Below are 24,272 nucleotides of genomic sequence, written 5' to 3' on the forward strand. Positions count from 1 at the left end.
GTGTAGGTGATTAAAGAGAATAATAATAAAGATTCAGGGGTGATGAAGACGATCATGGAGGATCGTAACGTTCTTCTTGTTGCGTCACAAATGTTTCTTCACAGTCGTCAGATCTGAACACAAACATTTTTACACTTTAATTTTAAACTAATTTTGTCAAAACAAAAGTTTATAAGAAGTAAAACAGTAAGACTCTGTCTGTGTTCACACTGGAGCTCAGGATTATTAAATATAGAAGCTGCAAAACATGAAGAAATAAGTGATTATATATGACAGAAATATTCATTCTCTTTAGTTTAAATAGATTTTTGATTTACAAAAAATGACTGAAATATTATTATCAAAATAGTTGCTGATAAATTTTCTGTTGATCAACTATTTGATGGATTGATTAATGGCCTGATCATTGTGGCTGTAATTGATTAAAAAAAAAAAAAAAATAGAGTTCATCACTTTAATGCCTCATTTTTGTGGATTGAAATTGAAATTTTTTCTTTTTTCTTTGTCTTTTTCACTCGTTCCCTCTTTTAACCTTTTTATATTTTATTGTTTATCCCCCCCCCCCCCCCCCCCCCCCCATCTGATATCTGATTTGGTCAAATTGGATTCCCCCTACTGCCCAGAGGGCTATCAGCTAATTAGTGGTTATTACCCTGTGTGTGTGTGTGTGTGTGTGTGTGTGTGTGTGTGTGTGTGTGTGTGTGTGTGTGTGTGTGTGTGTGCGTGTGCGTGTGCGTGCGTGTGTGTCGGACAGAAATAGCACCTGATCCTGACAGGAAGCGCTGTGGGATAATGGCATTACCTGGACAACAGCCAATCAGGTGGCAGGTTGAGCTCTGTCCCCCTCTAAGCCAATCAGAGATCCCGACATGACTAGATCAGGAAATGGAGCGAGAAGTCCCTGAGCGCTGACTGAAAGGCAGGAGGTCGCTCTGTGTGTCTGTGCTCATTGAGTGAAAAGCTTCCTGTGGGCGACAGGGACGATCAACAATGTTTACATGTTTACGTGGTAAGGTTGTTTGTTTATCAGAAGTTTCAGGTGAATCAGAGACTTTAAAGTTTTTATTTCCAGGCTGTTGTTGTTTACTTGTTTTCTTTGTTGCTTGTCTGTTTGTTTAGATGTTGAAACATCAGTTTGTCGTCTGGTTGTTGTTGTTACTTCCTCCTCCGAGGTTGTTTTCACCTGCGTCTGTTTGTTGGTTGTTTTGTTGATTTGTCAACAGGATTAAACAAAAATGACTGAGCCGATTTCCACTGAACTTGTTGGAGAGGAGGTTCATGGACCCGGGAAGGATCCTGTCCGTTTTGGGGCAGATCCAGATCGTTGACTATAAATTGTTTTCTGTGAGGTCTGGTCTTGTTGTTTCACTCTGATATTCCTTCTAGTTACAATTATTTTCATTATCCATAAATCTGATTAATTTTCCATTAATTGATTAACAGTTTAATCCATCAAATGCCATAAAATAGTTTTAAATTAATTAATTAATTAGTTTAGAGTTTAAAGAATATTAAGCAGTTGTGATACATCCTTAATCATCTCTTGTTTCTTGATGTTCTACAGCTGCTTCTCTCTGTTGTTCGGTCATTTGATGACGTCACTTTGGGCTCACAGGTTTTATAGAACCAAAAGTTTAACTGATTAATCTAGAAAATAATTTCAATTTCAATTAATGAAAATAATGATGAGATGCATCTCACACTGCTCGTGTTATTTGTTGGTTCAGCAGCGTTTTTTATTTCTGTTGTGAGACGGAGAAAAAAAAGAGTTTGTTTAACAGAATAACCTGCAACCAGACACAGGCTGCTAATAACATCAGCTGTGTGTGTGTGTGTGTGTGTGTGTGTGTGTGTGTGTGTGTGTGTGTGTGTGTGTGTGTGTGTGTGTGTGTGTGTGTGTTGAGCCTGTCTGGCTGTGGTTATTGTTCCTGATATTGAATTAAGTGGCAACAGAACATGTTGTTGTTATAGCCATTAGCAGACAACCGCCCACACACACACACACACACACACACACACACACACACACACACACACACACACACACACACACACACACACACAGCAGCAGTCTGTGTGTTTGAAGCTGCAGACGACTGTTTTTTTTCCTCTGTTGTTTTTACACAGGTGGACATTAGCATCAGGATGCCTTTAGCTTAGCTTAGCACAAAGACTGGGAGCAGGGGGAAACTATTAGCCTCTCTCCACCCAGTCACTCTAGAGCTGTCTGATTTATATGTTATAGCTTGTTATAGTCTCCAGTGGAGTCGATGCAGAGCTGAGACCTGGTGACCGACAGCGAGGACAGCAGGTTGGAAGTTCACATGTAGTTTGTGTCTGAGAGACGTTCACAGGACTGTGTTCCTTCGCCACCAACAGCCGATCGACCAATCAGCTGATCAGTTTCTCGATTAGTCGACTGGATGTTTTGATGTTGACGAACTTTGTTTTGTCCCAAACACAAAAATATTCTCCATTTTATTACTTTAATATAAACATGAAATACTCACTTCGTAGAAGCTGGAACAAACACGTCACTTTTTACTGAAACTATGAACTGATCATTAAAGTAGTTGCTGATTTGACTTTTAAAATGTAATCGACTGATCGTTCCAGCTGCAACACAGAGTTTCAAAATCAAATATTCTCCTGGTGAACATTTAGTAGATAACACTTGAAATTCTCCATCACATCTTTGTCTCAGGTTTTATCACCTCGAGTGAATTTGCTTGTTTTTCTGCACATTTCCATCGACTTTGTTTCATTTGTGCTTCAACTTTTTCAGGCTCTAGTTTCTGTAAAGAGACGATTTCTTGGGTTTTTGTCAAATGGAGAAGTAACTGTGAAGTGTGTGTGTGTGTGTGTGTGTGTGTGTGTGTGTGTGTGCGTTCATTAGCTCTCAGGGTCGCTACCTAAAAAGTGCTTCCTGTATATTTCCTCCACACACACTGAGAAACTGATTACAGTAAAATCCAGGATGAGTCATTAGTGTCTGTGTTTCACCTGTCTCCATATCACTTCTGCTGAAAGCTGAGAGACTGTTGGGAAAACCAGAGGAGCCAAACAAAGAGGAGGGAGACGGAGACGGAGATGGAGATGGGGGAGTCGGGGGTGTAGAAAGATGAAGTGAAGCAGAGAGGGAGATGAAATATCAGCGGGATGATGTGATGGTTCGATCTGTTTGGTGATGAGGCTGCAGACTGTGAAGTTTCTGAACAGACGATCATCACATTGATCAGTCAGTGTTTCTTACTTCAAAATGTAAAGGTTGTGTAAATGTAAAAATCTACATTTATATACAATAAATCTGACCAGCAGTGATGTTGACATCTTGCTCTGAACCATAACACTGATTGGACAATCAATTGAATGGGGTTGAAATGCTGTGTATTATAATTTACTGCAAAACCTGTTTGCAGTTAACAAACTGTTAGCTAAAACAAACTGTTAGCTAAAACGAACTGCTAGCTAAAACGAACTGCTAGCTCAATGTGAACTGCTAGCTCAATGTGAACTGTTAGCTAAATGTGAACTGTTAGCTAAATGTCAACTGTTAGCTAAATGTCAACTGTTAGCTAAAACAAACTGTTAGCTAAAACAAACTGTTAGCTAAAACGAACTGCTAGCTCAATGTGAACTGCTAGCTCAATGTGAACTGTTAGCTAAATGTGAACTGTTAGCTAAATGTCAACTGTTAGCTAAATGTCAACTGTTAGCTAAAACAAACTGTTAGCTAAAACAAACTGTTAGCTAAAACGAACTGCTAGCTCAATGTGAACTGCTAGCTCAATGTGAACTGTTAGCTCAATGTGAGAGTGCAACAGAAACAGACTTAGTGAATTAATCGTGACATACATGAAGAAGTGTCAGATCTTCATCATTTTATCCACATGGTTTTCTATCGTTTGAGCTTTGCCTTGATCTTTTAATGACCTCATCTTCTTCTTCTGCAGTGGTTTAATGCAGCCACTGGAGAATTAACCATTAACCAGTTAACTCATATTCAGGAGATTATACAGCAACAAGCTTTAAATCTCTTCTTTTTTTTTTTTTGCAGATTTTCTGAAAATTGGGTTGAAATTTGCTCTAAATGTGGATGGAAACTTGACTCTCTCTCTCTCTCTCTCTCTCTCTCTCTCTCTCTCTCTCTCTCTCTCTCTCTCTCTCTCAGTACCTGGCTGTGGATGTGAGGAGGCTGAACGTCAGTCTTCTTCGGTGGTTTCGGGAAGGTGTAGCAGCAGCGCTCGGAGTTCCTGCAGGACGCGTTCACATCAACCGGCTCAATGTAAGACACACACACACACACACACACACACACACATCCACGCATCACACTGCAATGATTGACTGATTGATTGATCAGTTGTTTAATTGATTGACTGATGGACGGCTCTTGCAGGAGAAGAAGAATGGCATCGAGCTCTTCGTGTCCTCTGATAGGCTGGGGATCTCGGAGCCCCGCCCTGCTGAAGAGGTCATCCAATCACTGAACGTCAGGGTCCTTCACCGCCACCTGGGACACTTCGGCATCACTGAGGTCTCAACTGAGGTGCGTCTGTGTTTGAAAACCGTTAATGTGCCTGCTGCCCCGTCTCCTAGGTAACCGCGGCTCGTTAAGCAGCCTCGTTAGTCCCCGTGGAGACAGGCGAATGGAGAGGATGGATTGGGATTATTAGAGAGCAGAGTGCTTCTTCTAAAAGTTTAATGGAAGTATTAAAGTCCCATCGATCAGCCTGAGGAAGAACAGAGCAGCTTTATAGATTATATTAATATTATTACTCTCACTGGCAGCAGAGCGATGTGACAGCTCTGCTGTAATAATATTACTGTAACAAATCAGAGGCTCCTGCAGAACAAATCAGGTTTCTGTGCTCGCTGTAAAGCAGCGGCTCTTAACACTGTCGGTGTGTGCATGAACAAAAAATCTACAAATTAACACACTGCTTCTTCTTCTCTGGAAACGTCTTCTCGTCAAGTTGGAGAGAAAAAAAAACAGACTTAAGTTCATTTTTGTGACAGTTTGTTCGTTCACATCTCTTCACATGTGATCAATCAGCTGCAGTATTGTTTTATACTGGTATCAGTGCTAATTGATCTGCTGTGCTATACCTCAATTTTTTTCAGTTTTTATTGAAAGTTCAGTTTCCGTCAAAAACCTTTAAATGGCACAAAGACGAGCAGTAAACTAAGTTTAACTTACAGCTCCTCTGCAGCAGTGGAAGTAAATTAAACCTTGATCTGATGTAAGCAGTTCCTACAGGTGTCCCAACGAGCTATTTTTAAGTTTTGTTGTTGCTGTAGTGCTACGCAGCTAACATTAGCATTAACAGCTGTTTACTTTCCAGTCTTGCTGAGAGCTTCAGCTGTTTTGTTTATAACACAAGAGGTTTCTGAGCAGCTACTTCTTCAGGCCAGACTGGAAGCTACAGTGACTCGGTATCGGAAAATGTGGACGCTAGTCACCTGAGCCAGAGCTGGTTAGCATGCTAACTGCAGTAGAAGACAAGAGGTGATAGAAATAGAAGCAAAACAAAAGTAAACAATGGCGTTGTTTTGTGAGTTAAGGAATGAAGTTTGACGCTGAACTCACAATGTTTCTTCTAGACTGTACAGTAAACAGCTGCTAATGCTAACGTTAGCTATGTAGCTGTAGCAAAACATATCAGTGTGGGAGAGAATCCTTTAATCAGATCAGTCCTGTTAAAAACAAAAACAAAAAAAAACATAAATAACTGTACTGGATCTGTGAGGTCAAAGGTCAGAATCCGGATTTATAAAAATTCATGAATTAATTTCCTTGGTCTGTGTCTGCAGAAGAACGTGCTGCAGGGCGAGCAGAGGGATCACGTGTGGAGCAGAGAAGGGTTTTACGCCGTCGTCCTCTTCTTCACCATCTTTGTCATCGTCATCACCTGCTTGATGGTAAAACATGACATCACACACACAGGACCTTCCCCTCTGCATCTACACTGTGATCCTCAAACAAACCTTTGAAGGGGTTCAGACCGATTGGCCCCGCCCCCACAGTGATCACCCCAGTGATGTCACTGACTGAGTCTATTTATTTATTTATTTGTTTATGATCTTTATTCCCTGCTGCACAAACATGAACAAAAATAGCAGGTGAGCTTTGAGATGCGCACAGAAACTGACCGCTGTGCACTTAAAATAGATCCCACACACACACACACACACACACACACACACACACACACACACACACACACAGATCAGCATAATCGCTGACATCATGCAACACGTCTCTAAACCTTCCACCTCGGTCGCTCTGATTGGCTGAGACAGCCAACCTGCCTTTAGCCAATTTATGTCCGTGGTCAAAGGTCATCATGTCCTGGTTTAACCTAACACACACACACACACACACACACACACACACACACACACACACACACACACACACACACACACACACACACACACACACAGACAGACAGAAAAGATAAAGACCCTAAAAGCAACAGCAGAGATGTATGAAGTATGAATGTATATTAAATAAATAACAAACAGGGAAATAAAAATAATGGTTTAATACGAACAATGCAAATAAAAACCCAGTAGCCTGTATAGAAATATTGAGAAGTATTTCTCTGAGTCAGTTGTAGAGCCACATTTGATCCACATGAGGGAGCTGTTGTACACACAAACTATGTCCTGTGTCTTAGAGCTTTGAGTTTTCTCTCCACTCACTGTTTATCTGTTGTTCAGCTGAATTCTCACTGATCTGGATTCAGTTTGAAATCAGGTCCTGTTGACAAAAATATAAACTTAAAATCACCTTAAAAATGAATCATGAGCACAAATTGTAGCTAAAACAAATAAAAAATATATATTATATATAATGATGATGTTGAATTGGCAGCGAACAGGGTGAAGACAAACGTAAAGTGTTATATTACTAATTAATTTGATATGAACATAATTTTTAGACAAAAAACAATAAATTTACAGATTTAAAAAAAGTATTTTTAAATAGATTTTGAACATTTTAATTGAAACATTGCTGACTTCTAAAATTTCGCTTTAACTGAAATGATGGTTAATAAATAAATAATGTTGCATATCATTTGGAATTTGACTTTAGTGGCAATAAAATACCAATAAAGAATCAATACTTTTTGATACCTTTTGTTTAGGGAAATAAACATGGTATAAACTTATTTTTTAATTTAACGAAAACTGCTCAGTGTTGAATAAAGTTTATCAAAATGAAATATAATTGTTAGCCAGTGTTTTGATTCAGCGCAGGAAAATGTCTGATTTAAAGAAACATTTAAAGAAAAATACCAGGTTTTGGCGCCAACTTAAAGGCAGCGGCACTTGTTGGACGTTTTGCGCTTCGGTATCTGGATCTGTTTCGGATCCGGTTCCTGGTCGGCAGAGATTCATTAAGCTTGAACACTAATTAATTTCTTCTTCTTTTCTGTCTGACCTCCAGGTTTTGTACCGACTTAAGGAGAAGGTTCAGGTTTCTGACAGACAGCTGAAAGCTCCGCCCCCTGATCTCCACCTGACCCCCACCGTCCCTCCAGACTCCGCCCAGAGGTCAAAGGGCACTAAGGTCGGCACCCGACACCAAAAACTGTTTGACCGTTAACGTGTAAAAAAAAGTATCATGACTCATTAAAGCGTCCTCGTCGTCTCCAGGCTGTGACGTCAGGAAGCATGGTCCAAGCTGAGCTCCCTCCAGCTGTAGCCACGCCCATTCCCCAGCAGCAGCCAATTGTAGCCTGCCGCCGCCTCGCTCCACCTGTCGTCCCTCTGCCCAGGTAATTGTTCTGACTAATGTTTCCCACAGCTCTCCAATTGAAATATATATATATATATATATAAAAAAAAAAAACACATTTTCCCACTATTTCTTCTAGCCCCGCCCCTGTCCCTGTTGTCAACAGCAACAACCACGCCCCCCTCGCCAGCGCTGCCCCTGTGACAGCCAATAACGAGCTAAAGCCCTGCCCCTCCCCCTTCAGGATGAAACCTGCTGCAGGTCTGCAAGAAAGGTGAGTGATGTGGTTCGTTCAGACACAGTTGGACAGTTCGGTGTCTGTCCCACACTGATGGTCTTACTTGCTTACTTTCTTGTTCTGGAGCTTTTGATCATATCTCACAGTCTTCATCAGCAGGTCGACTTTACAGATGTTTACAGTTTGATTCTTCGCCGTTGGTTTAAAAGCTGAAATATTTGTAGTTCCCATCAAATCCACACAGACAGAAATCTCAACAGTCGGCAGCGAGAAGCAGAAACATGTCACTGATCGAACGCTTAAACGTTTCGTAACGTTTAAAAACGTTTAAACGTTTCGTAACGTTTGGACAGAAACGCAGATAACGAGCGTTCAGATGAAGCACCTCGTTCAGCAGCGGAAGAACAGTGTGTGTTTGTGTGTGTTCAGAGAACAGTGACCTCTGACCTCTGATTGTTGGAGCAGTCAGGTGTTGAGCTGCGTACGTGTCGATGAGGAGGCTTTAAATGGACGTGTGTGTGTGTGTGTGTGTGTGTGTGTGTGTGTGTGTGTGTTATATGAAGGGAAGCGTCCACGTCAGGAAAATGTACATTAGAGTCCTTCACCTCATTCGGCCACTTAAAGGACTTTTCCCAGGTTTATGTTTCAGCTATTTAATCACAAACGTTGCGTCACATAGTCTCAGGTTATTTCATTATATAATAAAATCAGTTTATCGCCTCAGAAGTTGTAAATTATTCAAGTTATTTAATGAGTCTATTTAGTTTATATGGAAGTTAAAGTAGTTTATTAACTATAACTTAAAACTTAAAAAACAAAAAAACAAAAACATCAAATCAGAAGAAACAGTCCAATTCTGGTGTTTATTCTTCTGTAGCACAAACAGAAGCAGGAGACTTAAAGCTGAGACACAACGAGGAGTTCAGACATCGATCTCCACAACATCATCCAAACACCAACTGAGGGAATGAAGACTCGCTGTGTTTGGGTCTAAACGTTTAATTTGACATGTTTTTTAAAGCTGAGTTTGATCGTGAGAATCTTTTTGTTGGTTAAATAACCTCATTTTTCTTAATCAGCCGTGTGTGTAGTTCTCAGGGAGTTGTATTTTTATTCGGTCGGCGCTGCTTCAGTTCATTTCCCTCTTAAGTAGTTTCATAAGTGAAAAGAAAACATCTTTATCTGGGCCTCCGCTCGGAGTCGAGCACTTTAGCCTTTATCTGCCGCTCGTGACTCTTCCGTTAACGAGCGGTCGGAGCTCGGAGGCCATTTTGTTCTGGTTACATCAGCGTCCAGAGCCTCTGAAGGTACGAGAGGGAGGAAGATTTCAGGCTGAGAGTGAGAACAGGATGTTTTTCTTGGTGTCTGTGTCTCTTTTGTGTGTGTGTGTGTGTGTGTGTGTGTGTGTGTGTGTGTGTTGTCGACTCTGGATGGCAGCCAATCAGCAATCAGACGAATAGGAAGAAACAGCATCCTGGAGAGGAAGCAGGTTGACACGTAGCGAGACGACAGTCCACCTACACACACCCTTCAAAGCACACCTTGTCTTTGTCTTCTTCTTCTGCTGCGACACCTCGCTGTGCAAACACAAAGAGTTTCTGCTGCTACACTGAAATCACTTCAGTCTCTCGCTTGTGCAACAGTAAATGTGCGTTAAAGTGTTTGTGGTGAATTTATTTGACCTTGTTTTAAACTGTGACATCGTCCTGATGATGGAGGTGTTTGACCAAGACTGTATTTATGTTTAGTTTACATTCAGCCAGTTTGATTTTCTGTTTTAAACTAAAAATCTTCCTTTTCTTTTTGGTTTTTAAACCAAAAACGAAAAACAAGAACATTAAACCAGAAGAAACGGTCCAATTATGATGTTTGCACATTTGGTTTTTTTAATTTTTCCTTGTTGATTTGAAGAGTGGAGGAAGGTCGTCAGGTCACAGACACCAGAATCGGACTGTTTCTTCAAAATGTGTTGTTTTTCATTTTTTAATTCGGACAACAAAAACAGAAAAACCTGGTTTTTGGTTTAAAACAAACAAACAAAAAAATTTTTTGTTTTTTTGTTTTAAACTAAAAAACGCTCGTACGTGCGTCTGAAGAACTAAGATGTTCCTTTGAGTGGCTCCTGCATGAGGCCGAGCGTCTTTACAGGTAAAACTCTCAGGTTGAAACATGAACCAGTGTGAGTCATAAATCTGTGGCTGCAGATTGTGATTAAATATCAAATATCTGCTGTTTTCTACTTCCTGTCCCTCCGCTCCAGACGTGGCTCTAATGTCTCTCTGGTGTTGGACATGTCGGCTCTCGGCTCCGTGGAGCCGCTCAATGTTGCCGTAGTGACGCCCAGGGAGTCGGTGGCGAGGGAGTACCTGTCGTCCGCCGGCCGGCCGCTGACGAGACAGCAGCTCCGAGACATCGTCAACAACACGCACAAGCTCCACGCCGAGTTCACTGTACGTACTGAAACACACACGTTGGTGCAGATTACGATTAAAATTGAATTTAAATTTTTAGGCACAAAGTCAAAGTTCAAGTCCTTCTAAACGCACTAGGACTGAGTGACACCACTGGTGTTTTATATGATATGTTTTTCTTTCTTTCCTGTTTATCATTATTTATGTATTAAAAAAATTTCTAATTTATTTCTAATGCTGAAGGTCTTTTCCCCGTTTCAGGAAATTCCCATGAATTTCATCGACCCGAAGGAGCTCGATATTCCAAACCACGGAACCAAGAACAGATACAAGACCATACTACCCAGTGAGTTGTGTGTGTGTGTGTGTGTGTGTGTGTGTGTGTGTGTGTGTGTGTGTGTGTGTGTGTGTGGTGTGTGTGTGTGTGTGTGTGTGTGTGTGTGTGTGTGTGTGTGTGTGTTCTTAGCATCACAAGACAAGATATGATAAACTTTAATTTCCCAGAAAGGAAGTTTGTCATGTGCACAGGTGCTGCATTCAAGGAACACGCAAAATAAAACGTGTGAAATAGGTATGGTTTCCTTCCATATGTTGACGGTGCCTGTCATTTAAATTAAATAACATAATTAGTGTTAGCACAAAGTTAAAGGGTAAAAACAATAAGAATAAAAACTTTAAAGTGAAAGGGAAATTAATCTTAAATAATATTGATATTAATATTAAAACTAGCGTTATCTTAATTAAATGCTGAGGAATTGATGAGTAAGAAGAATTATTGGTATGAAACAAACGTGTGTGTGTGAAATCTCAAAGTTGCTAAGAAACACTTCTAAAACGATCCTCATGTCTTATTTCCTGTTGAACCAGGAAGCTGCTTTAGTGTGTGGGAGGGGTTTAAGGTCAAAGGCCAACAACCCCAAGGACAGCTAATATCGCACCTCCCTCTTTCCTCACACTCTTTTCCTCACACACACACACACACACACACACACACACACACACACACACACACACACGAACAATACATTTTCCTCAGAGCACAGTTTGTTCTCACACTGCCAGCCAACCAGTGAGCCTGATTAAGACATTATGTAACACACGCACACACAAAGACACAATGATGGTTTTTGGTTTGTGCACTCATGTTTTGGATCGGGGAGGGGTTATCAGTATACCAGGGGGTGAAGGGGGTGAGTGGCTGGAAGGAAGGAAGGAAGGAACGCCACCACCCCCCAATCAGGGCTGAGGAATGCTCACCTAGAGCTGCTGTCAATCAAACTCCTTCCTGTGTTTCAGTTCATCTGTTGTCTGTTCTGAAGGTGTTCACTGTTCGCCCCGGTACAGGGCCGTGGTCCGGACTAACGGGACTGAGTCAGGTCCCAGTCAGGATGAGGCGTCAAGGTGTAGGGTTAGATTGAAGATTGTCTAAAAGCAGGTCGCAACAAAGTCAAGACAGAGTCTAAAAGCAGGTCGCAACAAAGTCAAGACAGAGTCTAAAAGCAGGTCGCAACAAACACGACAGAGTCTAAAAGCAGGTCGCAACAAAGTCAAGACAGAGTCTAAAAGCAGGTCGCAACAAAGTCAAGACAGAGTCTAAAAGCAGGTAGCAACAAAGTCAAGACAGAGTCTAAAAGCAGGTAGCAACAAAGTCAAGACAGAGTCTAAAAGCAGGTCGTAACAAAGTCAAGACAGAGTCTAAAAGCAGGTCAAGACAGAGTCTAAAAGCAGGTCGAAACAAAGTCAAGACAGAGTCTAAAAGCAGGTCGCAACAAAGTCAAGACAGAGTCTAAAAGCAGGTCGAAACAAAGTCAAGACAGAGTCTAAAAGCAGGTCGCAACAAACACGACAGAGTCTAAAAGCAGGTCAAGACAGAGTCTAAAAGCAGGTAGCAACAAAGTCAAGACAGAGTCTAAAAGCAGGTCGCAACAAACACGACAGAGTCTAAAAGCAGGTCGTAACAAAGTCAAGACAGAGTCTAAAAGCAGGTCGCAACAAAGTCAAGACAGAGTCTAAAAGCAGGTCGCAACAAAGTCAAGACAGAGTCTAAAAGCAGGTCGCAACAAACACGACAGAGTCTAAAAGCAGGTCGAAACAAAGTCAAGACAGAGTCTAAAAGCAGGTCGAAACAAAGTCAAGACAGAGTCTAAAAGCAGGTCGTAACAAAGTCAAGACAGAGTCTAAAAGCAGGTCAAGACAGAGTCTAAAAGCAGGTCGAAACAAAGTCAAGACAGAGTCTTAAAGCAGGTCACAACAAAGTCAAGACAGAGTCTAAAAGCAGGTCAGAATAGAGTCGGTGCCGTCCCCCTCCGTCCTGTGTTGCTGATCTTTCACTAGAATACTGAGGTGATTTCAGTCCAGTACATCATGTAAATGACCTGTAACCATCATTGATTTTACAGGACATTGATATGGAGTTTAATGACGCACATCTCCCTCTGCCTGTTCACTTGGTACAAAGTATTCACACGATAATTATTTTTAGATAACTGATGTACGGTGCAGCTCTCTGGATATTTTTGTTTTATGCAGAATAAACAAACTGAATGTAGATGCCATATCTAAATCTTTGTTGCCTTCTCCATCCTTGCCTCCTTTCCTTTTCCCTCCGCTCCCTCCCTTTTATTATAAATCCTCCTCTCCTTGCCATGTGTCCGTAGATCCTCATTCCAGAGTGATCCTGAAGTCCAAGAGCTGCAACGACCTGCTGAGCTCCTACATTAATGCTAATTACATACGGGTGGGTATTTACAGCTGTCCAGAAATATTAGACTAAAAAAGGATTCATCAGTTTTTAACTTCATAGAAAAGTAGAAACTACCTTCCCATGTCCTGATTTTGAGAGACCTATTTATCTTTCCCCTCTTTAAATTCAGTAAACACTGACAACATTTGTTTGTTCAATCTCCTCTAAACCTGAGAACAAACATCCAACAAACTGACATTATCACATCACATGTCTGGAATGCCAACAAGGTTTTTCTTCTGGTTTCCTCATTAGCACAAACACAGTGAAAGTATACTGCTGCAGGAGTCTGTAATGTTGCTTCTCAGACTCCGACACAATAGACTTTCTTCCTGTCAGGAAACCCCACTGAAACAGTTGAAACCATCGGGGCCGCATGAGAGAACAGAAGCTGTGTTTAAATACTTCATCCTACTCTACAAGCACCAAATTTAGCTGGTCCAAGGTCAGATAACAGAAAAAGAAATATGAAATACGTAGCTGATGACCACATTATCGTCAATCGTCTTGTAATTCTCTGCACTTTTTTGTTCATGCAAACTGCTGAATACAGAAAACATCTACACAATATGATGACTATGAATTAAGAGGCAAAATATGTCACGTGTATTTTTAAACAATTTTTTGATGCGCTTTCATCAAAAAGGCAGAATACATGAAATAAAAAACAGTATTAAGTGCATACATGAAGTATTTTGATTGCTTACATCACTCCTACATGATAATTGAATGAAAACAACTTGTTTTGTCCCTTATATTGATATCTGCACGGTTCATATCCCTTCCTGTATGCTAAACTTTTACTCAATTCCTGTTGTGGAAAAAAAACGAACAGTTTTTAGCATTTGTGCTGGAAAGAATGTAAAATATATAGAGATATAGTATATAAACACAAAATAATTTCAGTCCAGTGCAGAGGTCATATCAACGGTATTTGTTGCCACCCTGTTGACGCAGTTGTGTGATTGGCTCCCCTCTCAGGGTTACCTGGGCGACGAGAAAGCGTTCATCGCCACTCAGGGTCCCATGGTGAACACGGTAAATGACTTCTGGCAGATGGCGTGGCAGGAGGAGTCGCCGGTCATCGTCATGATCACCAAACTGAAGGAGAAGAACGAGGTAATCTGACGAACTGAAGGACTGACACTTGAAAAACAAAGAGAGTTGGTTTCTATCCTTTTTTTCTGCACATTTTCAATTTGCACGTTAAAACTTGAGCGGAAATGTAGAACATTTTTTTAAAAAATCTTGAAATATCGCAAAAAAGTTTTGGTAACACTTTATTTTACAGGACCCATATTTTCCAGCTATATTCATTTATACTCACGCTTTCCTGTAGTTTTCAGCTGCACAGAAATTCCTTATTTTTGTGTTTCAAACTGATGGTGATCAACAAATAAAACGCACTTGAACAGGAAAACTGTTAAATAATTAGGTCCCTTCTCTCACAGTTTAGGCATCACAACAACAAGTTCATTGTCATGGAAAACTAAAGGAAGGAAATCAATCTATCTATAAAATCTAAGGAGGAATTTGAATTACCAAACAGGTAAACTGAAGTTAATGGGCTAAACATGCAAAACCAACAGTGTCTTTGTGTTTCTCTCCAACTTTGTAGAAGTGTGTTCTGTACTGGCCGGAGAAGAGGGGGATCTATGGCAAGATTGAAGTGTTGGTGAACAGCATCAGAGAGTGTGAACACTACACAACTCGCAGCCTCACACTCAAGGTACACACTTAAAAAAAGAAAAAAAAGAAACTTTCTATTTCTGGTACTCCTGTGCAGAGAGGGCCATTTATTTAAAGTTGGGGCTTGGGACTGTATCTTTGCAGTGTGGGAATCAAACCCGCGTGCTGCAGCATTACTGGTACACATCGTGGCCCGACCACAAAACCCCTGACTCCACGATGCCGCTGCTGCAGCTGATGGCTGATGTTGAGACAGACAGACGAATGGCCGCCGTCATGGGACCAGTTATTGTCCACTGCAGGTACAGAGATCGGGAAACAGCCTTTTTATGCTACAACTGAAAAATGTGTGAAATAACTTCATTACCCACGCTCCTCTCCTTGCAGTGCCGGGATTGGCCGGACCGGCTGCTTCATTGCTACGACGATAGGCTGTCGACAGCTGCAGTTGGAGGGAGTGGTGGATGTACTGAGCATCACCTGCCAGCTCCGAGCCGACAGGTAATACAAGCAGGAAAAGTTGAACTACTGTACTTGCACAGCATGTTACTAATATTAATTTCATTTATTGGAATTATTTCTTATTTGATATTTATGAGATAAAAAGATCTAGTGCCTGTTTTCATCTACACAAACAGACTTTTTTTGCAATGACATTGTTTTGTAAAATTTATATAGCAATAACCCTAAAATCAGGGATCCAAAACTCTTACAATAAATGGTGAACCAAATGTCCTAACAAGTCAGTGTGTAAACAGATTTGAGGTCCTGACAACTAGTGCACGTGCCTTCACTAGTTGGAGATAGTATGTTTTTTTTAGCTTTGTCTTGTGGGAAATAGCTTTTTGTCCTCAGATGTCCTCACAATGTATTAACAAACGTTAGTTCCCCACAGTGCATTTCCACACACACTGATTCTTGTCTTTAACTTTCTCCTGCTTTTTACATTTTCAGTATGTTTTGTAGTTGTTCGGGCGACCTGCGTTTTGTCCTCAGATGTCCTCACATTGTCAGTGTGTAAACAGATATTAGGTCTTGACAACTCATGCACATACGGATTCAATATTTTTGTTCTATTTCCAAAATTTTCATTTGCCTTAATCAGTTTTGCTTTTTTCGCTGTGCCTCTTGGGAACCGGCTTTTTGTCCTAAGATATCCTCGCAGTGTACAAACACATGTTAGGTCCCCACAGTGCGTTTTCACACACACTGTTTTTTTTGTTTGTTTGTTTTGTTTTGTACTTCTGAGGACCTTTCTATCCAAATGTGCCTACAATGTCAATGTAAATACAGGTGTCATTTCCCCACAATTGTTTGTTGTGAGAACCACCTTTTGGTCCCCATATGTTCCTGCAATGTTAAGTGTAAAAACAGGTGCTACGCCCTGACAATGCTGGTCATTTTCATGACCAAGATGTTCAATGCAACTATTCACAGTATCTTGATTAATAAAAAGAAATAATGTAGTGTGTAATATCATTATTACGCTAATTAATAATCTCTCTGTCTGTTCATGCAGAGGTGGTATGATCCAGACAGGTGAGCAGTACGAGTTTGTCCATCACGCACTGAGCCTGTACGAGGCCCGCCTCTCCACAGAAACTGGCCAATGAGTGTTCACCACCTCAGGAGACGTCTGCTTAAACCTTGAAATGGCTGACAAAGTCCTGAGCAGGTATGATCTCTGAGATTTAGGATTTCTCTGAGGATGTTGGGATTCTGGAGGAGGTCATTGAGTTTGATGGACAACCAAAGAGGAATGTTGTGGGCAGAGGCTGTTGAAGGAAAGAGGACAGGTTAATTTCTGGAAATGGAATGTATCCGCTCTTCTTCTTCTTCTGCTGTTTCTTCTTCATGTTTTGTCGGCGAGCGGTTCTTCAGAGAAACTTAAGAGACTCGTCCACTTCACTTCTCTTAACTGACTGTCAGATTGTGTCGTTTTTAACTAACCAGACTGTCCTATTACCTCTTTTCTGTCATGGAGACGTAGAAATAGTTTGACTGAAATTGATGGTACATTGTTCAATAACACTGCTGTGTTTCTGTGTCTTATAGGATTTAAAAATTATTTTTTAACATGGTGTTCTTATACGAAAGGCTATTGGAAAATGACTGTTAGCTGGTTGCGCCTTTGGTTAAGCTACTATACCACTGTTGAACCAACCCTTCCAGCCTATTTCTATTTGTGACTTCAGCACGCCATACGTTACTCTGTAATTTGGACACATTACATTCCCTACAAGTTTTTTTTTGTACTTTATTTTTATGCAGTTGTTTTAACATACAGTTCAACAAGACACCTTATAAACATTGACAGACAAGAATCCACGAAAACTGACAAACTATATCATGATAACTAATAATAATAAAAAGAAAAATTAAAAACAAAACAAAACATATTAGGGTGCTTTTAATCCAATATACCTGTACAAGTGGTTTCCATAAACATTTCTATTCTATATTAACCCTTTGCCTCCGTTGATCAATGCTTAATTAATTTCTCATATATTTTCAGGTAGGATACAAAAAATAAAAAGTGCTGGATTCAGATTCAAATCGATACCCATAATAAACTTGATTTCTTTTTGAATATTTTGCAGTCCCTGAAAATATGAATATGAGACTTGATAGCTCAACTAACATGAAATTTTACCTTGGTAACAAGCTGTCAGTGTAATTTATGAAACACATTCATTTTCAATGCTTACAATACATTAACACTACCTTCTCATATGTTAGCAAGTGTGGTATTCGATTAAACCCAAACCGTGTAGATTAAGTGAGCCATTAGCCTGCTAACAAACTGACATTGTCTAAGCACACATTTCAGTTATAATCAGAACTATGAAAAACTTTTCTTTCTTTATCCCCACAAACAGCACTCCTCTGCTAATTTATACTAGACATACATTATGTCAGTGGCCTGGTAACTTAGAGTGCTAAGGTCACAAATGGAACTACCTCCAGCCATAAAACACATGCTAAAAGCTAACAAACCAATGTAATGATAAATAAGCTTCCGCTAAGCTAGGTTGTGTAGTATTGCAATCCCATAGAGGCTCATTCTAGCATTAATAGATTGATATGCTATTTATGTTAATAAATGGAAACTAACCTATAAACATATGCTATTTGCTAGCATGCTATGCTAATGCAATATTTCATTAAACCAATTAAATCTTGTATTCCACTGCTAAATAACGATTCTCAAACACTAACAGTTTGTTACAACAGTTATTTTTACACTGTTCAATAGGCAGGCCTACAGCTCCAATTAGAGTTGATAGCAGTTCTGAGAATTATGGGAACAGTAGTTTTGAATGCTAACAAAGTGTTTTTATCTTTGTTAGATAAAGTTTTTTCTAGCTGTTGGAATGGTATACTAATTATCTTACAACATAAACACAATGCCCCACCATCGTGTTAAAACTTAAAATAACAATGAAAAAAATTTATATAATACCCAAAAAAATGACACAAGCTAGCTCAAAATTCGCGTGGCACTTTGTTCAGTCATTTTCTGTCGGGATTTGTACATTTAATCCATTCTTAAAATTAATAGTTGAAATATCTTGATATTTTATTCAAAGGTTCATTTTTCAGCATATCACTAAATTGAAAACCAGTTTGCTGAGTAATTCCTGACACAACAAATATTTTTGAAAAACTTGCGCTGCTTGGTCTCAGAGTTTACACTTAGTTTAATATTTAACCTTGTTTCTTGCATCGACAATTCCCCCTTTGTGTGAAAATTACTTTATACCAAAAATGTGAAACAATTTAAGTCACAATGGTGCAATCATCTCATCGGTGTGATGTTGTAAATTATGTTATCTAGTGAGTGAGTTATTTTGGTGTATCAAAGTAATAATAACTTTATTTTTATACTGTTTTTACATGTTTTTGATGTGTTTAGCAGCTATCAGCTATTTGTCAACTAGTATGAAAACTCGCTATCTGGGGTACAAACCTCATTATCTCTAAATGATCAATTTAGCAGGAGCTGGACGGAATTAACAAATTACTTTTTTATCTCTTTTGTTGGAGTCAGAAAGTTGAAGTTTGAAATGTGCACAAACCCAAATTTAGCCCTGTTTAAGCTATTTTCAATGAAGCAGTATTTGTTAAATTTTCCCCCATACAAATAATATTATAATATTAATATTATTATAATATAATTAACTTAATTCAGTTTTCCAGTTCCTGGATAGTGTTTTAGAGATTTGAGGTTTCTACAACAACGCCAGTAATGAACAACATTAACATATACATCTAATCTGCTCTCTGTGTGAATGGGATAACATTGTACAGTACATGTTAAAGTGCTATTAAACTGATGTGGGCAGTTACATTTCAATCCACGGACCACAAACACGAAGAAATTGCTGCTAAAACTGGGAGCGTTGTCTGGACTGCACGGTTGACGGACAATAAATGAGAGAAACTTTGAAGACTCTTCTTTTTCTATGTACCAATATATTTTTATTTATATCTTTACTTGTGATACAATCAAAGGACTTTTGACCTGCGTCTGTTTGTCTATACGTCCAACATGCCTCCTGGGACCATCAACAACCCACTCTTCACTTGAGTCAATTCAAATCATCTCAATTTCAAAACTCAAAATGGTCAAAATCGAATATATTCCAGTGTGATAGTGATGTAATTTTCTGTTTGAAGTGACTGAAGCGAAAGTGAGTTGAGCCCGGCCTCCATGCCCACTGCAGCAGCGGGTACAACAACACACACTGCCTCTGACGTAGTATTGTGTATGTACAGTAGGTGGTGGTTGATGTCCTGTACTTTATTGTTGTTGACTGTTGATGGAGATTAAAGGGACGCTAAACATTTTCAATTTTAGACAGTCATGCAGTTGCCGGTTTTATTGAAATTTACAGTGTTTTGTTTCTAAGATTTGTGGTCAAATGAGGAATTGACCCTTGTGTTAGATTTATTGGGTAACACTTTCTTTTACAGGTCCTTCAGTTTCCTGTTTAGTGAAATAACAAATTTTTAGCCTTTTTAAAAGGTATTTCTTTTGGTGGCGGAAGCTAGTGAGAGAAAAAGTTTAGCTCAAATGTTCTTAAAGCTAACTTATATATAACAGTTATTTTTACGATGTTAGCTGCTGAAAGAGAAAATATTTAGCTCATGTTTGTTCTTTTTGTAACACTGGCTAGTAAGATTTTCCCTCATGGAGGTTAACTTACAATTAATGCTCCACACAATATTTCTCTGTTTTCTAATAAGCTAACATTTGCTAGTTAGCAAGATACTTAACTGATGCTAGCCAGCCACCTTGCTAATAATAAGTTGTAACAGATTTTAATGTTTTATTATTTCTCCTGCACATAATGATGAATAAATACAATTTTTTACTGAGATGTACTAATTCTGCTTTATAAATTGTGCATGTGCAGTGGAGGTAATTCATTAATATTAGAGTTCAAACTATTAGAACTTTATTTAAACTTATATATACCAAATATGTCAAACTTTTAACATAAGAGATAGAACAATTATCTCACAAACTAACCAAGACATTGATGTTACAAACATGCTAACAGTAGTTTCTGATACATCAGCAAGTTAACAGTTAACAAGTGTTGGTTAATTTGGTTAACGTGAGGGGTTGAAGTAACAAAAAATAAATACTGTGAAAAACAAAACTACCACATTAAAATGAAAAATGTTAGAGTCCTTTTAAACTCCTACTGTGTGGGCATTTCAGTCAGAGTACACCTGATGCTAATTAGTGTACGTACGATACATGGTTTTTTTAATGTATTACTAATCAACTTGAATGTTGTAACAGTCCGGAACATTAGCCACTGAGTAGTGCTGTAACCTCTTTATCTACTTTACATATATACTGTTATCTGTAATATGTACATAAAAACACTGGACATAAAAACAATGTGGTCTGACTCTTGTCTGGGACTGACTGACTGACTGACTGACTGACTGACTGACTGACTGTTCATTTGATGGGTCAACACCGGTCATCTGATTGACAGCTTTGGTTGTCATTAGGAACCGAAGACTCAGGAACTGGCCCTGTCCAAACACGCTTGCTGCTACTATTCTTTGTGTAAACAGGTGAGGTAACATTTAACCAGTAGGAATGAGAATTTGGTTTAGTGATGATCAAACCACATTGATGAACCCAACTGTTATGATCTTGGACAGGGGTGGAGGTCAAAAAAGGTCACTCATACTCACTTTATTTTTTGGGTCTTTAAACCTTTGGGTAAAAATTGACATTGTTTTAGTTTTTTGACTCTCAAAGTGAGTTTCACTTTTTATACACAAAGCCAAAGCACCAGTTTCACTTTAAAGGACCAGAATTTTTTGACATGAACTGCAACAAAATTTGCTTTTAGAAAACGAATCAGTTAGACCATATCCGTACTAAGGCGACTTATTTGTAAGCGCATCTTTTTCTCTCCGTGTTGGACTTCAGTCCAGACTAAAATGTTGTTTTTCTTTTCCGAAAATGAAACTTTTCCTAAGTGGCCTCCAGATTGTGTAAATCTGAAAACGCTGGCTTGGCATTGTATTATGTTCGGATAAAACAGAGCTATGTAGTAACACTGTTATATCAGTGAGCAAACACACGGTGGCAGTAGTGCTGAATTTCATTTCGGTACAATATGCAGAGCGGAAACTGAAGTACAGTTTCTTCTTTGCTTGTTTCTGAGGTGTTTTAATGTGGATGGAGGTAATTGTAGAAACGAGCTGAAACGCCTGATGTGGACGCAAGAAAACTGCATTTTAGAATTTATCTGGGTTAATGTAGAGGCAGTCTTAGACGTACCCATCCCCAGTTTGAGGACTGTATCTCTGGGTCACATTACATTACATTACATGCTGAGCAGGGCAACAATACTCTGTCATGACCCCTAACATCAGTCTCGAAGATGACATTAAGAATTAAGCCTGTGTGGAGCTGAAGCCGTTGTTCCTAGAAACCACAGCATGTCGTATAACGAGAGAGTCAGACAGACGGAGGAGGGAGAGCAGGAAGGAAGGAAAAAGGTGTGGATGACTAAATGTAACTCAGACCAACTGAAACAAAAGCAGTTTGGCCTTTAACTTGTAAAACTGCATAAAAGAAAAGTTCACTCACTTTTTTGTGGGTCAAATTCAAATTCAACGTCTGTCATGACGACTAATTCACCAGTGATAGAGTATTTATTTATTTATTTTTTTCCAATGAAGAAAAGATGACAAATTAAATAGTCTCAGAATAGCGTTAAAACTTTTAACTTTTAAATTTGTGAATCAGATATTTTATTGCTTAACTAGGAAGGATTAAGAAGTTACAGATATGTGAAGTTTACATCCAGGAAATGAGATAATTTACACGATAATTGATATTTAATTACAAGGTAAAACTTGAGATGCTTGAAGAAGATCCTCCCGAGTTTCGTGACGTTTGCTGTGATAATAAACAGAGAAACAACAAATCTTCACAGAAGCAGTGGCAAAAAAAAGCTTAAAAATGACTAAAATGATTGAGTATCAAATTAGTTGCTGATTGATTTTCTTTCTATGACTAATCGACTTATTGATTATATAAAGTATGTACTTTGGTTGGATGTTAAGAATCAAGTTGTGAGCTGATGTTTTCTGTCCTGTGAAACTTAATGAGCTGTTTTCACAAAGTTTAATTTCAAAAGTTATTATCAGTGACTCCAGAACCAGCAGGAACTAAATTTACACCCGATGGAGCCGCATCAAGAGAAAACACTGTCACTAAAGAAAGAGACGGAGCAAACTTTAAACTCCACAACGATCCCGTCTCTGTGGGAATTAATCAAACGCTGGTCTCTATTTTTAACATCTACCTCTGTCAGTGCAGCTAGGTGTGCTGCTATTGTAGTTCCAGGCCTATTTATAGCCTCCGTGCAGCCAGGGTTTGTAGTCGTGCCTTTGCAGTGACTCACAGAGCTGTTGGCTTGATTGAGGAAGTCCGTTAGTGACTCCCAAACTCGACACTATAGAGTCTGACCGACAGACAGACAGGCAGATAGGCAGACAGACGGGCAGGAAGAGAGACATACAGCCGGTGAGACAGGCAGAGAGTCCAGAGAAAAGAGAGGAAGGACTGAGTTTGAAGTCTGAGAGGTTTGAGTTGAGGATGGACATGAGGCGGAGAAGAGCCGACGAACAAAAGAGACGAAATATCTGGAAAAAATGAAAACTCTTCTCGTCAAATAAGGAATTATTTTGTTTTCAGAGACACACAAAGGACATTTAACCAGCTGTTTTCTTTCTCAGCATTACATTTTCCAGAAGGATTTGTTCTCCGCTGAAGATCACAAATATAAAAGAGAAGGATATTTTCTGAAATCTACCTTCAGCAGTGAATCTAAACTCACGTCTTCTACCTCAGCCTCAGGATTATGGTGGAGTTTGCTCCGTCTGAGGATCTGAAGGAGGATAAAAATGCTGAAATGTAAAGTTCATAGTTACCTCTGCTCCCTGTGGTTCACCTCACTGCTGCTGCTGCTGCTCCAGGTCAGTCTGATCCCATTCCTCTTTTATTTAATGCCTTTATGATCCGTGTAGGAAATCACCTGACAAATGATAAGGTGTCTTTAATGCAACACCAGGTTTCTAATGTGCAACAAATCAGGAAAAAAAATATGTGAAAAACAGCCACTTCTTTTTTTCTGCTGTAGTTCACGTTCACACGAAGGAACATTTATTAAAACTGCAGCTAACAATTATTTCCAACATCGATTTAATCGACTGATTATTTTCTCAGTTAATAATAATCGTTTTGTATAGATTCAATATCAGGAAATGGTGAAAGGTGTCCAGAAATCTCAGGTTTACAATCAGACATGAGAAAGAAAAACATTAAATATCCCATTTGAGAAGCTTCAACCAGCAACTGTTTGTTTGGAATTTTTGATTGAAAAATTGCTAAAACGAAGAATTGATTAAAAAAAAATTTGCTGATTAATTTTCCGTCAATTGATTAATTGTTGCAGCTGAAATAACTTGTTTGTTAAAGGATAAATTCCAGTTTCCATTGGTATTTTTTGAAGGTGTATCACTGTCTCCAATGTGTGAAAATATTTTTTTGCATTTTTTGTTGTAAAACCAAAAAAGTAGATTCTTGAAAACAACGCCGCAGCTTTGCTTGAAGAATTTAAATCCATTGTTCTGCTTCCAAAACTGAATCTGTTCATTTACATTCACAGTCAGAAAATGGGAAATGTGGCGGTAAACGAAGCTTTGCTCAGATTCAGACGTGGAGGAGAAGAAGAACTTGATTAAATCACACGGTTTTACTTTACAGCTGAAAACGTGGGAAATTTGGCTTTTGTTGAGCAGCAAGTTGCAATTGAATCACTTTGCATTATTCTCTATGAAACAACTTTTATATGATTGTTTTCCTTCCTGATGTTGAGCTTTCTGATCCTTTTTAAC

The 24,272-nt window shown here is 39.2% G+C and overlaps 2 protein-coding genes across 2 annotated transcripts in view; both read left to right on the forward strand.

The window, feature by feature from the left end:
• Positions 1-20,745, forward strand: part of LOC130163747 (receptor-type tyrosine-protein phosphatase R-like) — a 34,668-nt gene extending 13,923 nt beyond the window's left edge. The window contains exons 3-16 of the mRNA XM_056368106.1: positions 4,172-4,285; positions 4,400-4,549; positions 5,815-5,922; positions 7,457-7,579; positions 7,666-7,787; positions 7,887-8,021; positions 10,246-10,435; positions 10,658-10,742; positions 13,054-13,133; positions 14,121-14,258; positions 14,758-14,868; positions 14,973-15,130; positions 15,216-15,329; positions 16,348-20,745. Of these exons, the coding sequence (XP_056224081.1) occupies positions 4,172-4,285; positions 4,400-4,549; positions 5,815-5,922; positions 7,457-7,579; positions 7,666-7,787; positions 7,887-8,021; positions 10,246-10,435; positions 10,658-10,742; positions 13,054-13,133; positions 14,121-14,258; positions 14,758-14,868; positions 14,973-15,130; positions 15,216-15,329; positions 16,348-16,441 (1,722 nt within the window). The 3' untranslated portion in view covers positions 16,442-20,745. The remainder of the gene's footprint in view (positions 1-4,171; positions 4,286-4,399; positions 4,550-5,814; positions 5,923-7,456; positions 7,580-7,665; positions 7,788-7,886; positions 8,022-10,245; positions 10,436-10,657; positions 10,743-13,053; positions 13,134-14,120; positions 14,259-14,757; positions 14,869-14,972; positions 15,131-15,215; positions 15,330-16,347) is intronic.
• Positions 20,746-22,906: 2,161 nt separating this feature from the next.
• The window catches only part of LOC130163383 (receptor-type tyrosine-protein phosphatase beta-like), a 34,969-nt gene continuing 33,603 nt past the window's right edge, over positions 22,907-24,272 (forward strand). The window contains exon 1 of the mRNA XM_056367544.1: positions 22,907-23,351. Within this exon, the coding sequence (XP_056223519.1) occupies positions 23,280-23,351 (72 nt within the window). The 5' untranslated portion in view covers positions 22,907-23,279. The remainder of the gene's footprint in view (positions 23,352-24,272) is intronic.

This window comes from Seriola aureovittata, chromosome 22 (genome assembly GCF_021018895.1).
Source record: "Seriola aureovittata isolate HTS-2021-v1 ecotype China chromosome 22, ASM2101889v1, whole genome shotgun sequence".
NCBI lineage: Eukaryota > Metazoa > Chordata > Actinopteri > Carangiformes > Carangidae > Seriola > Seriola aureovittata.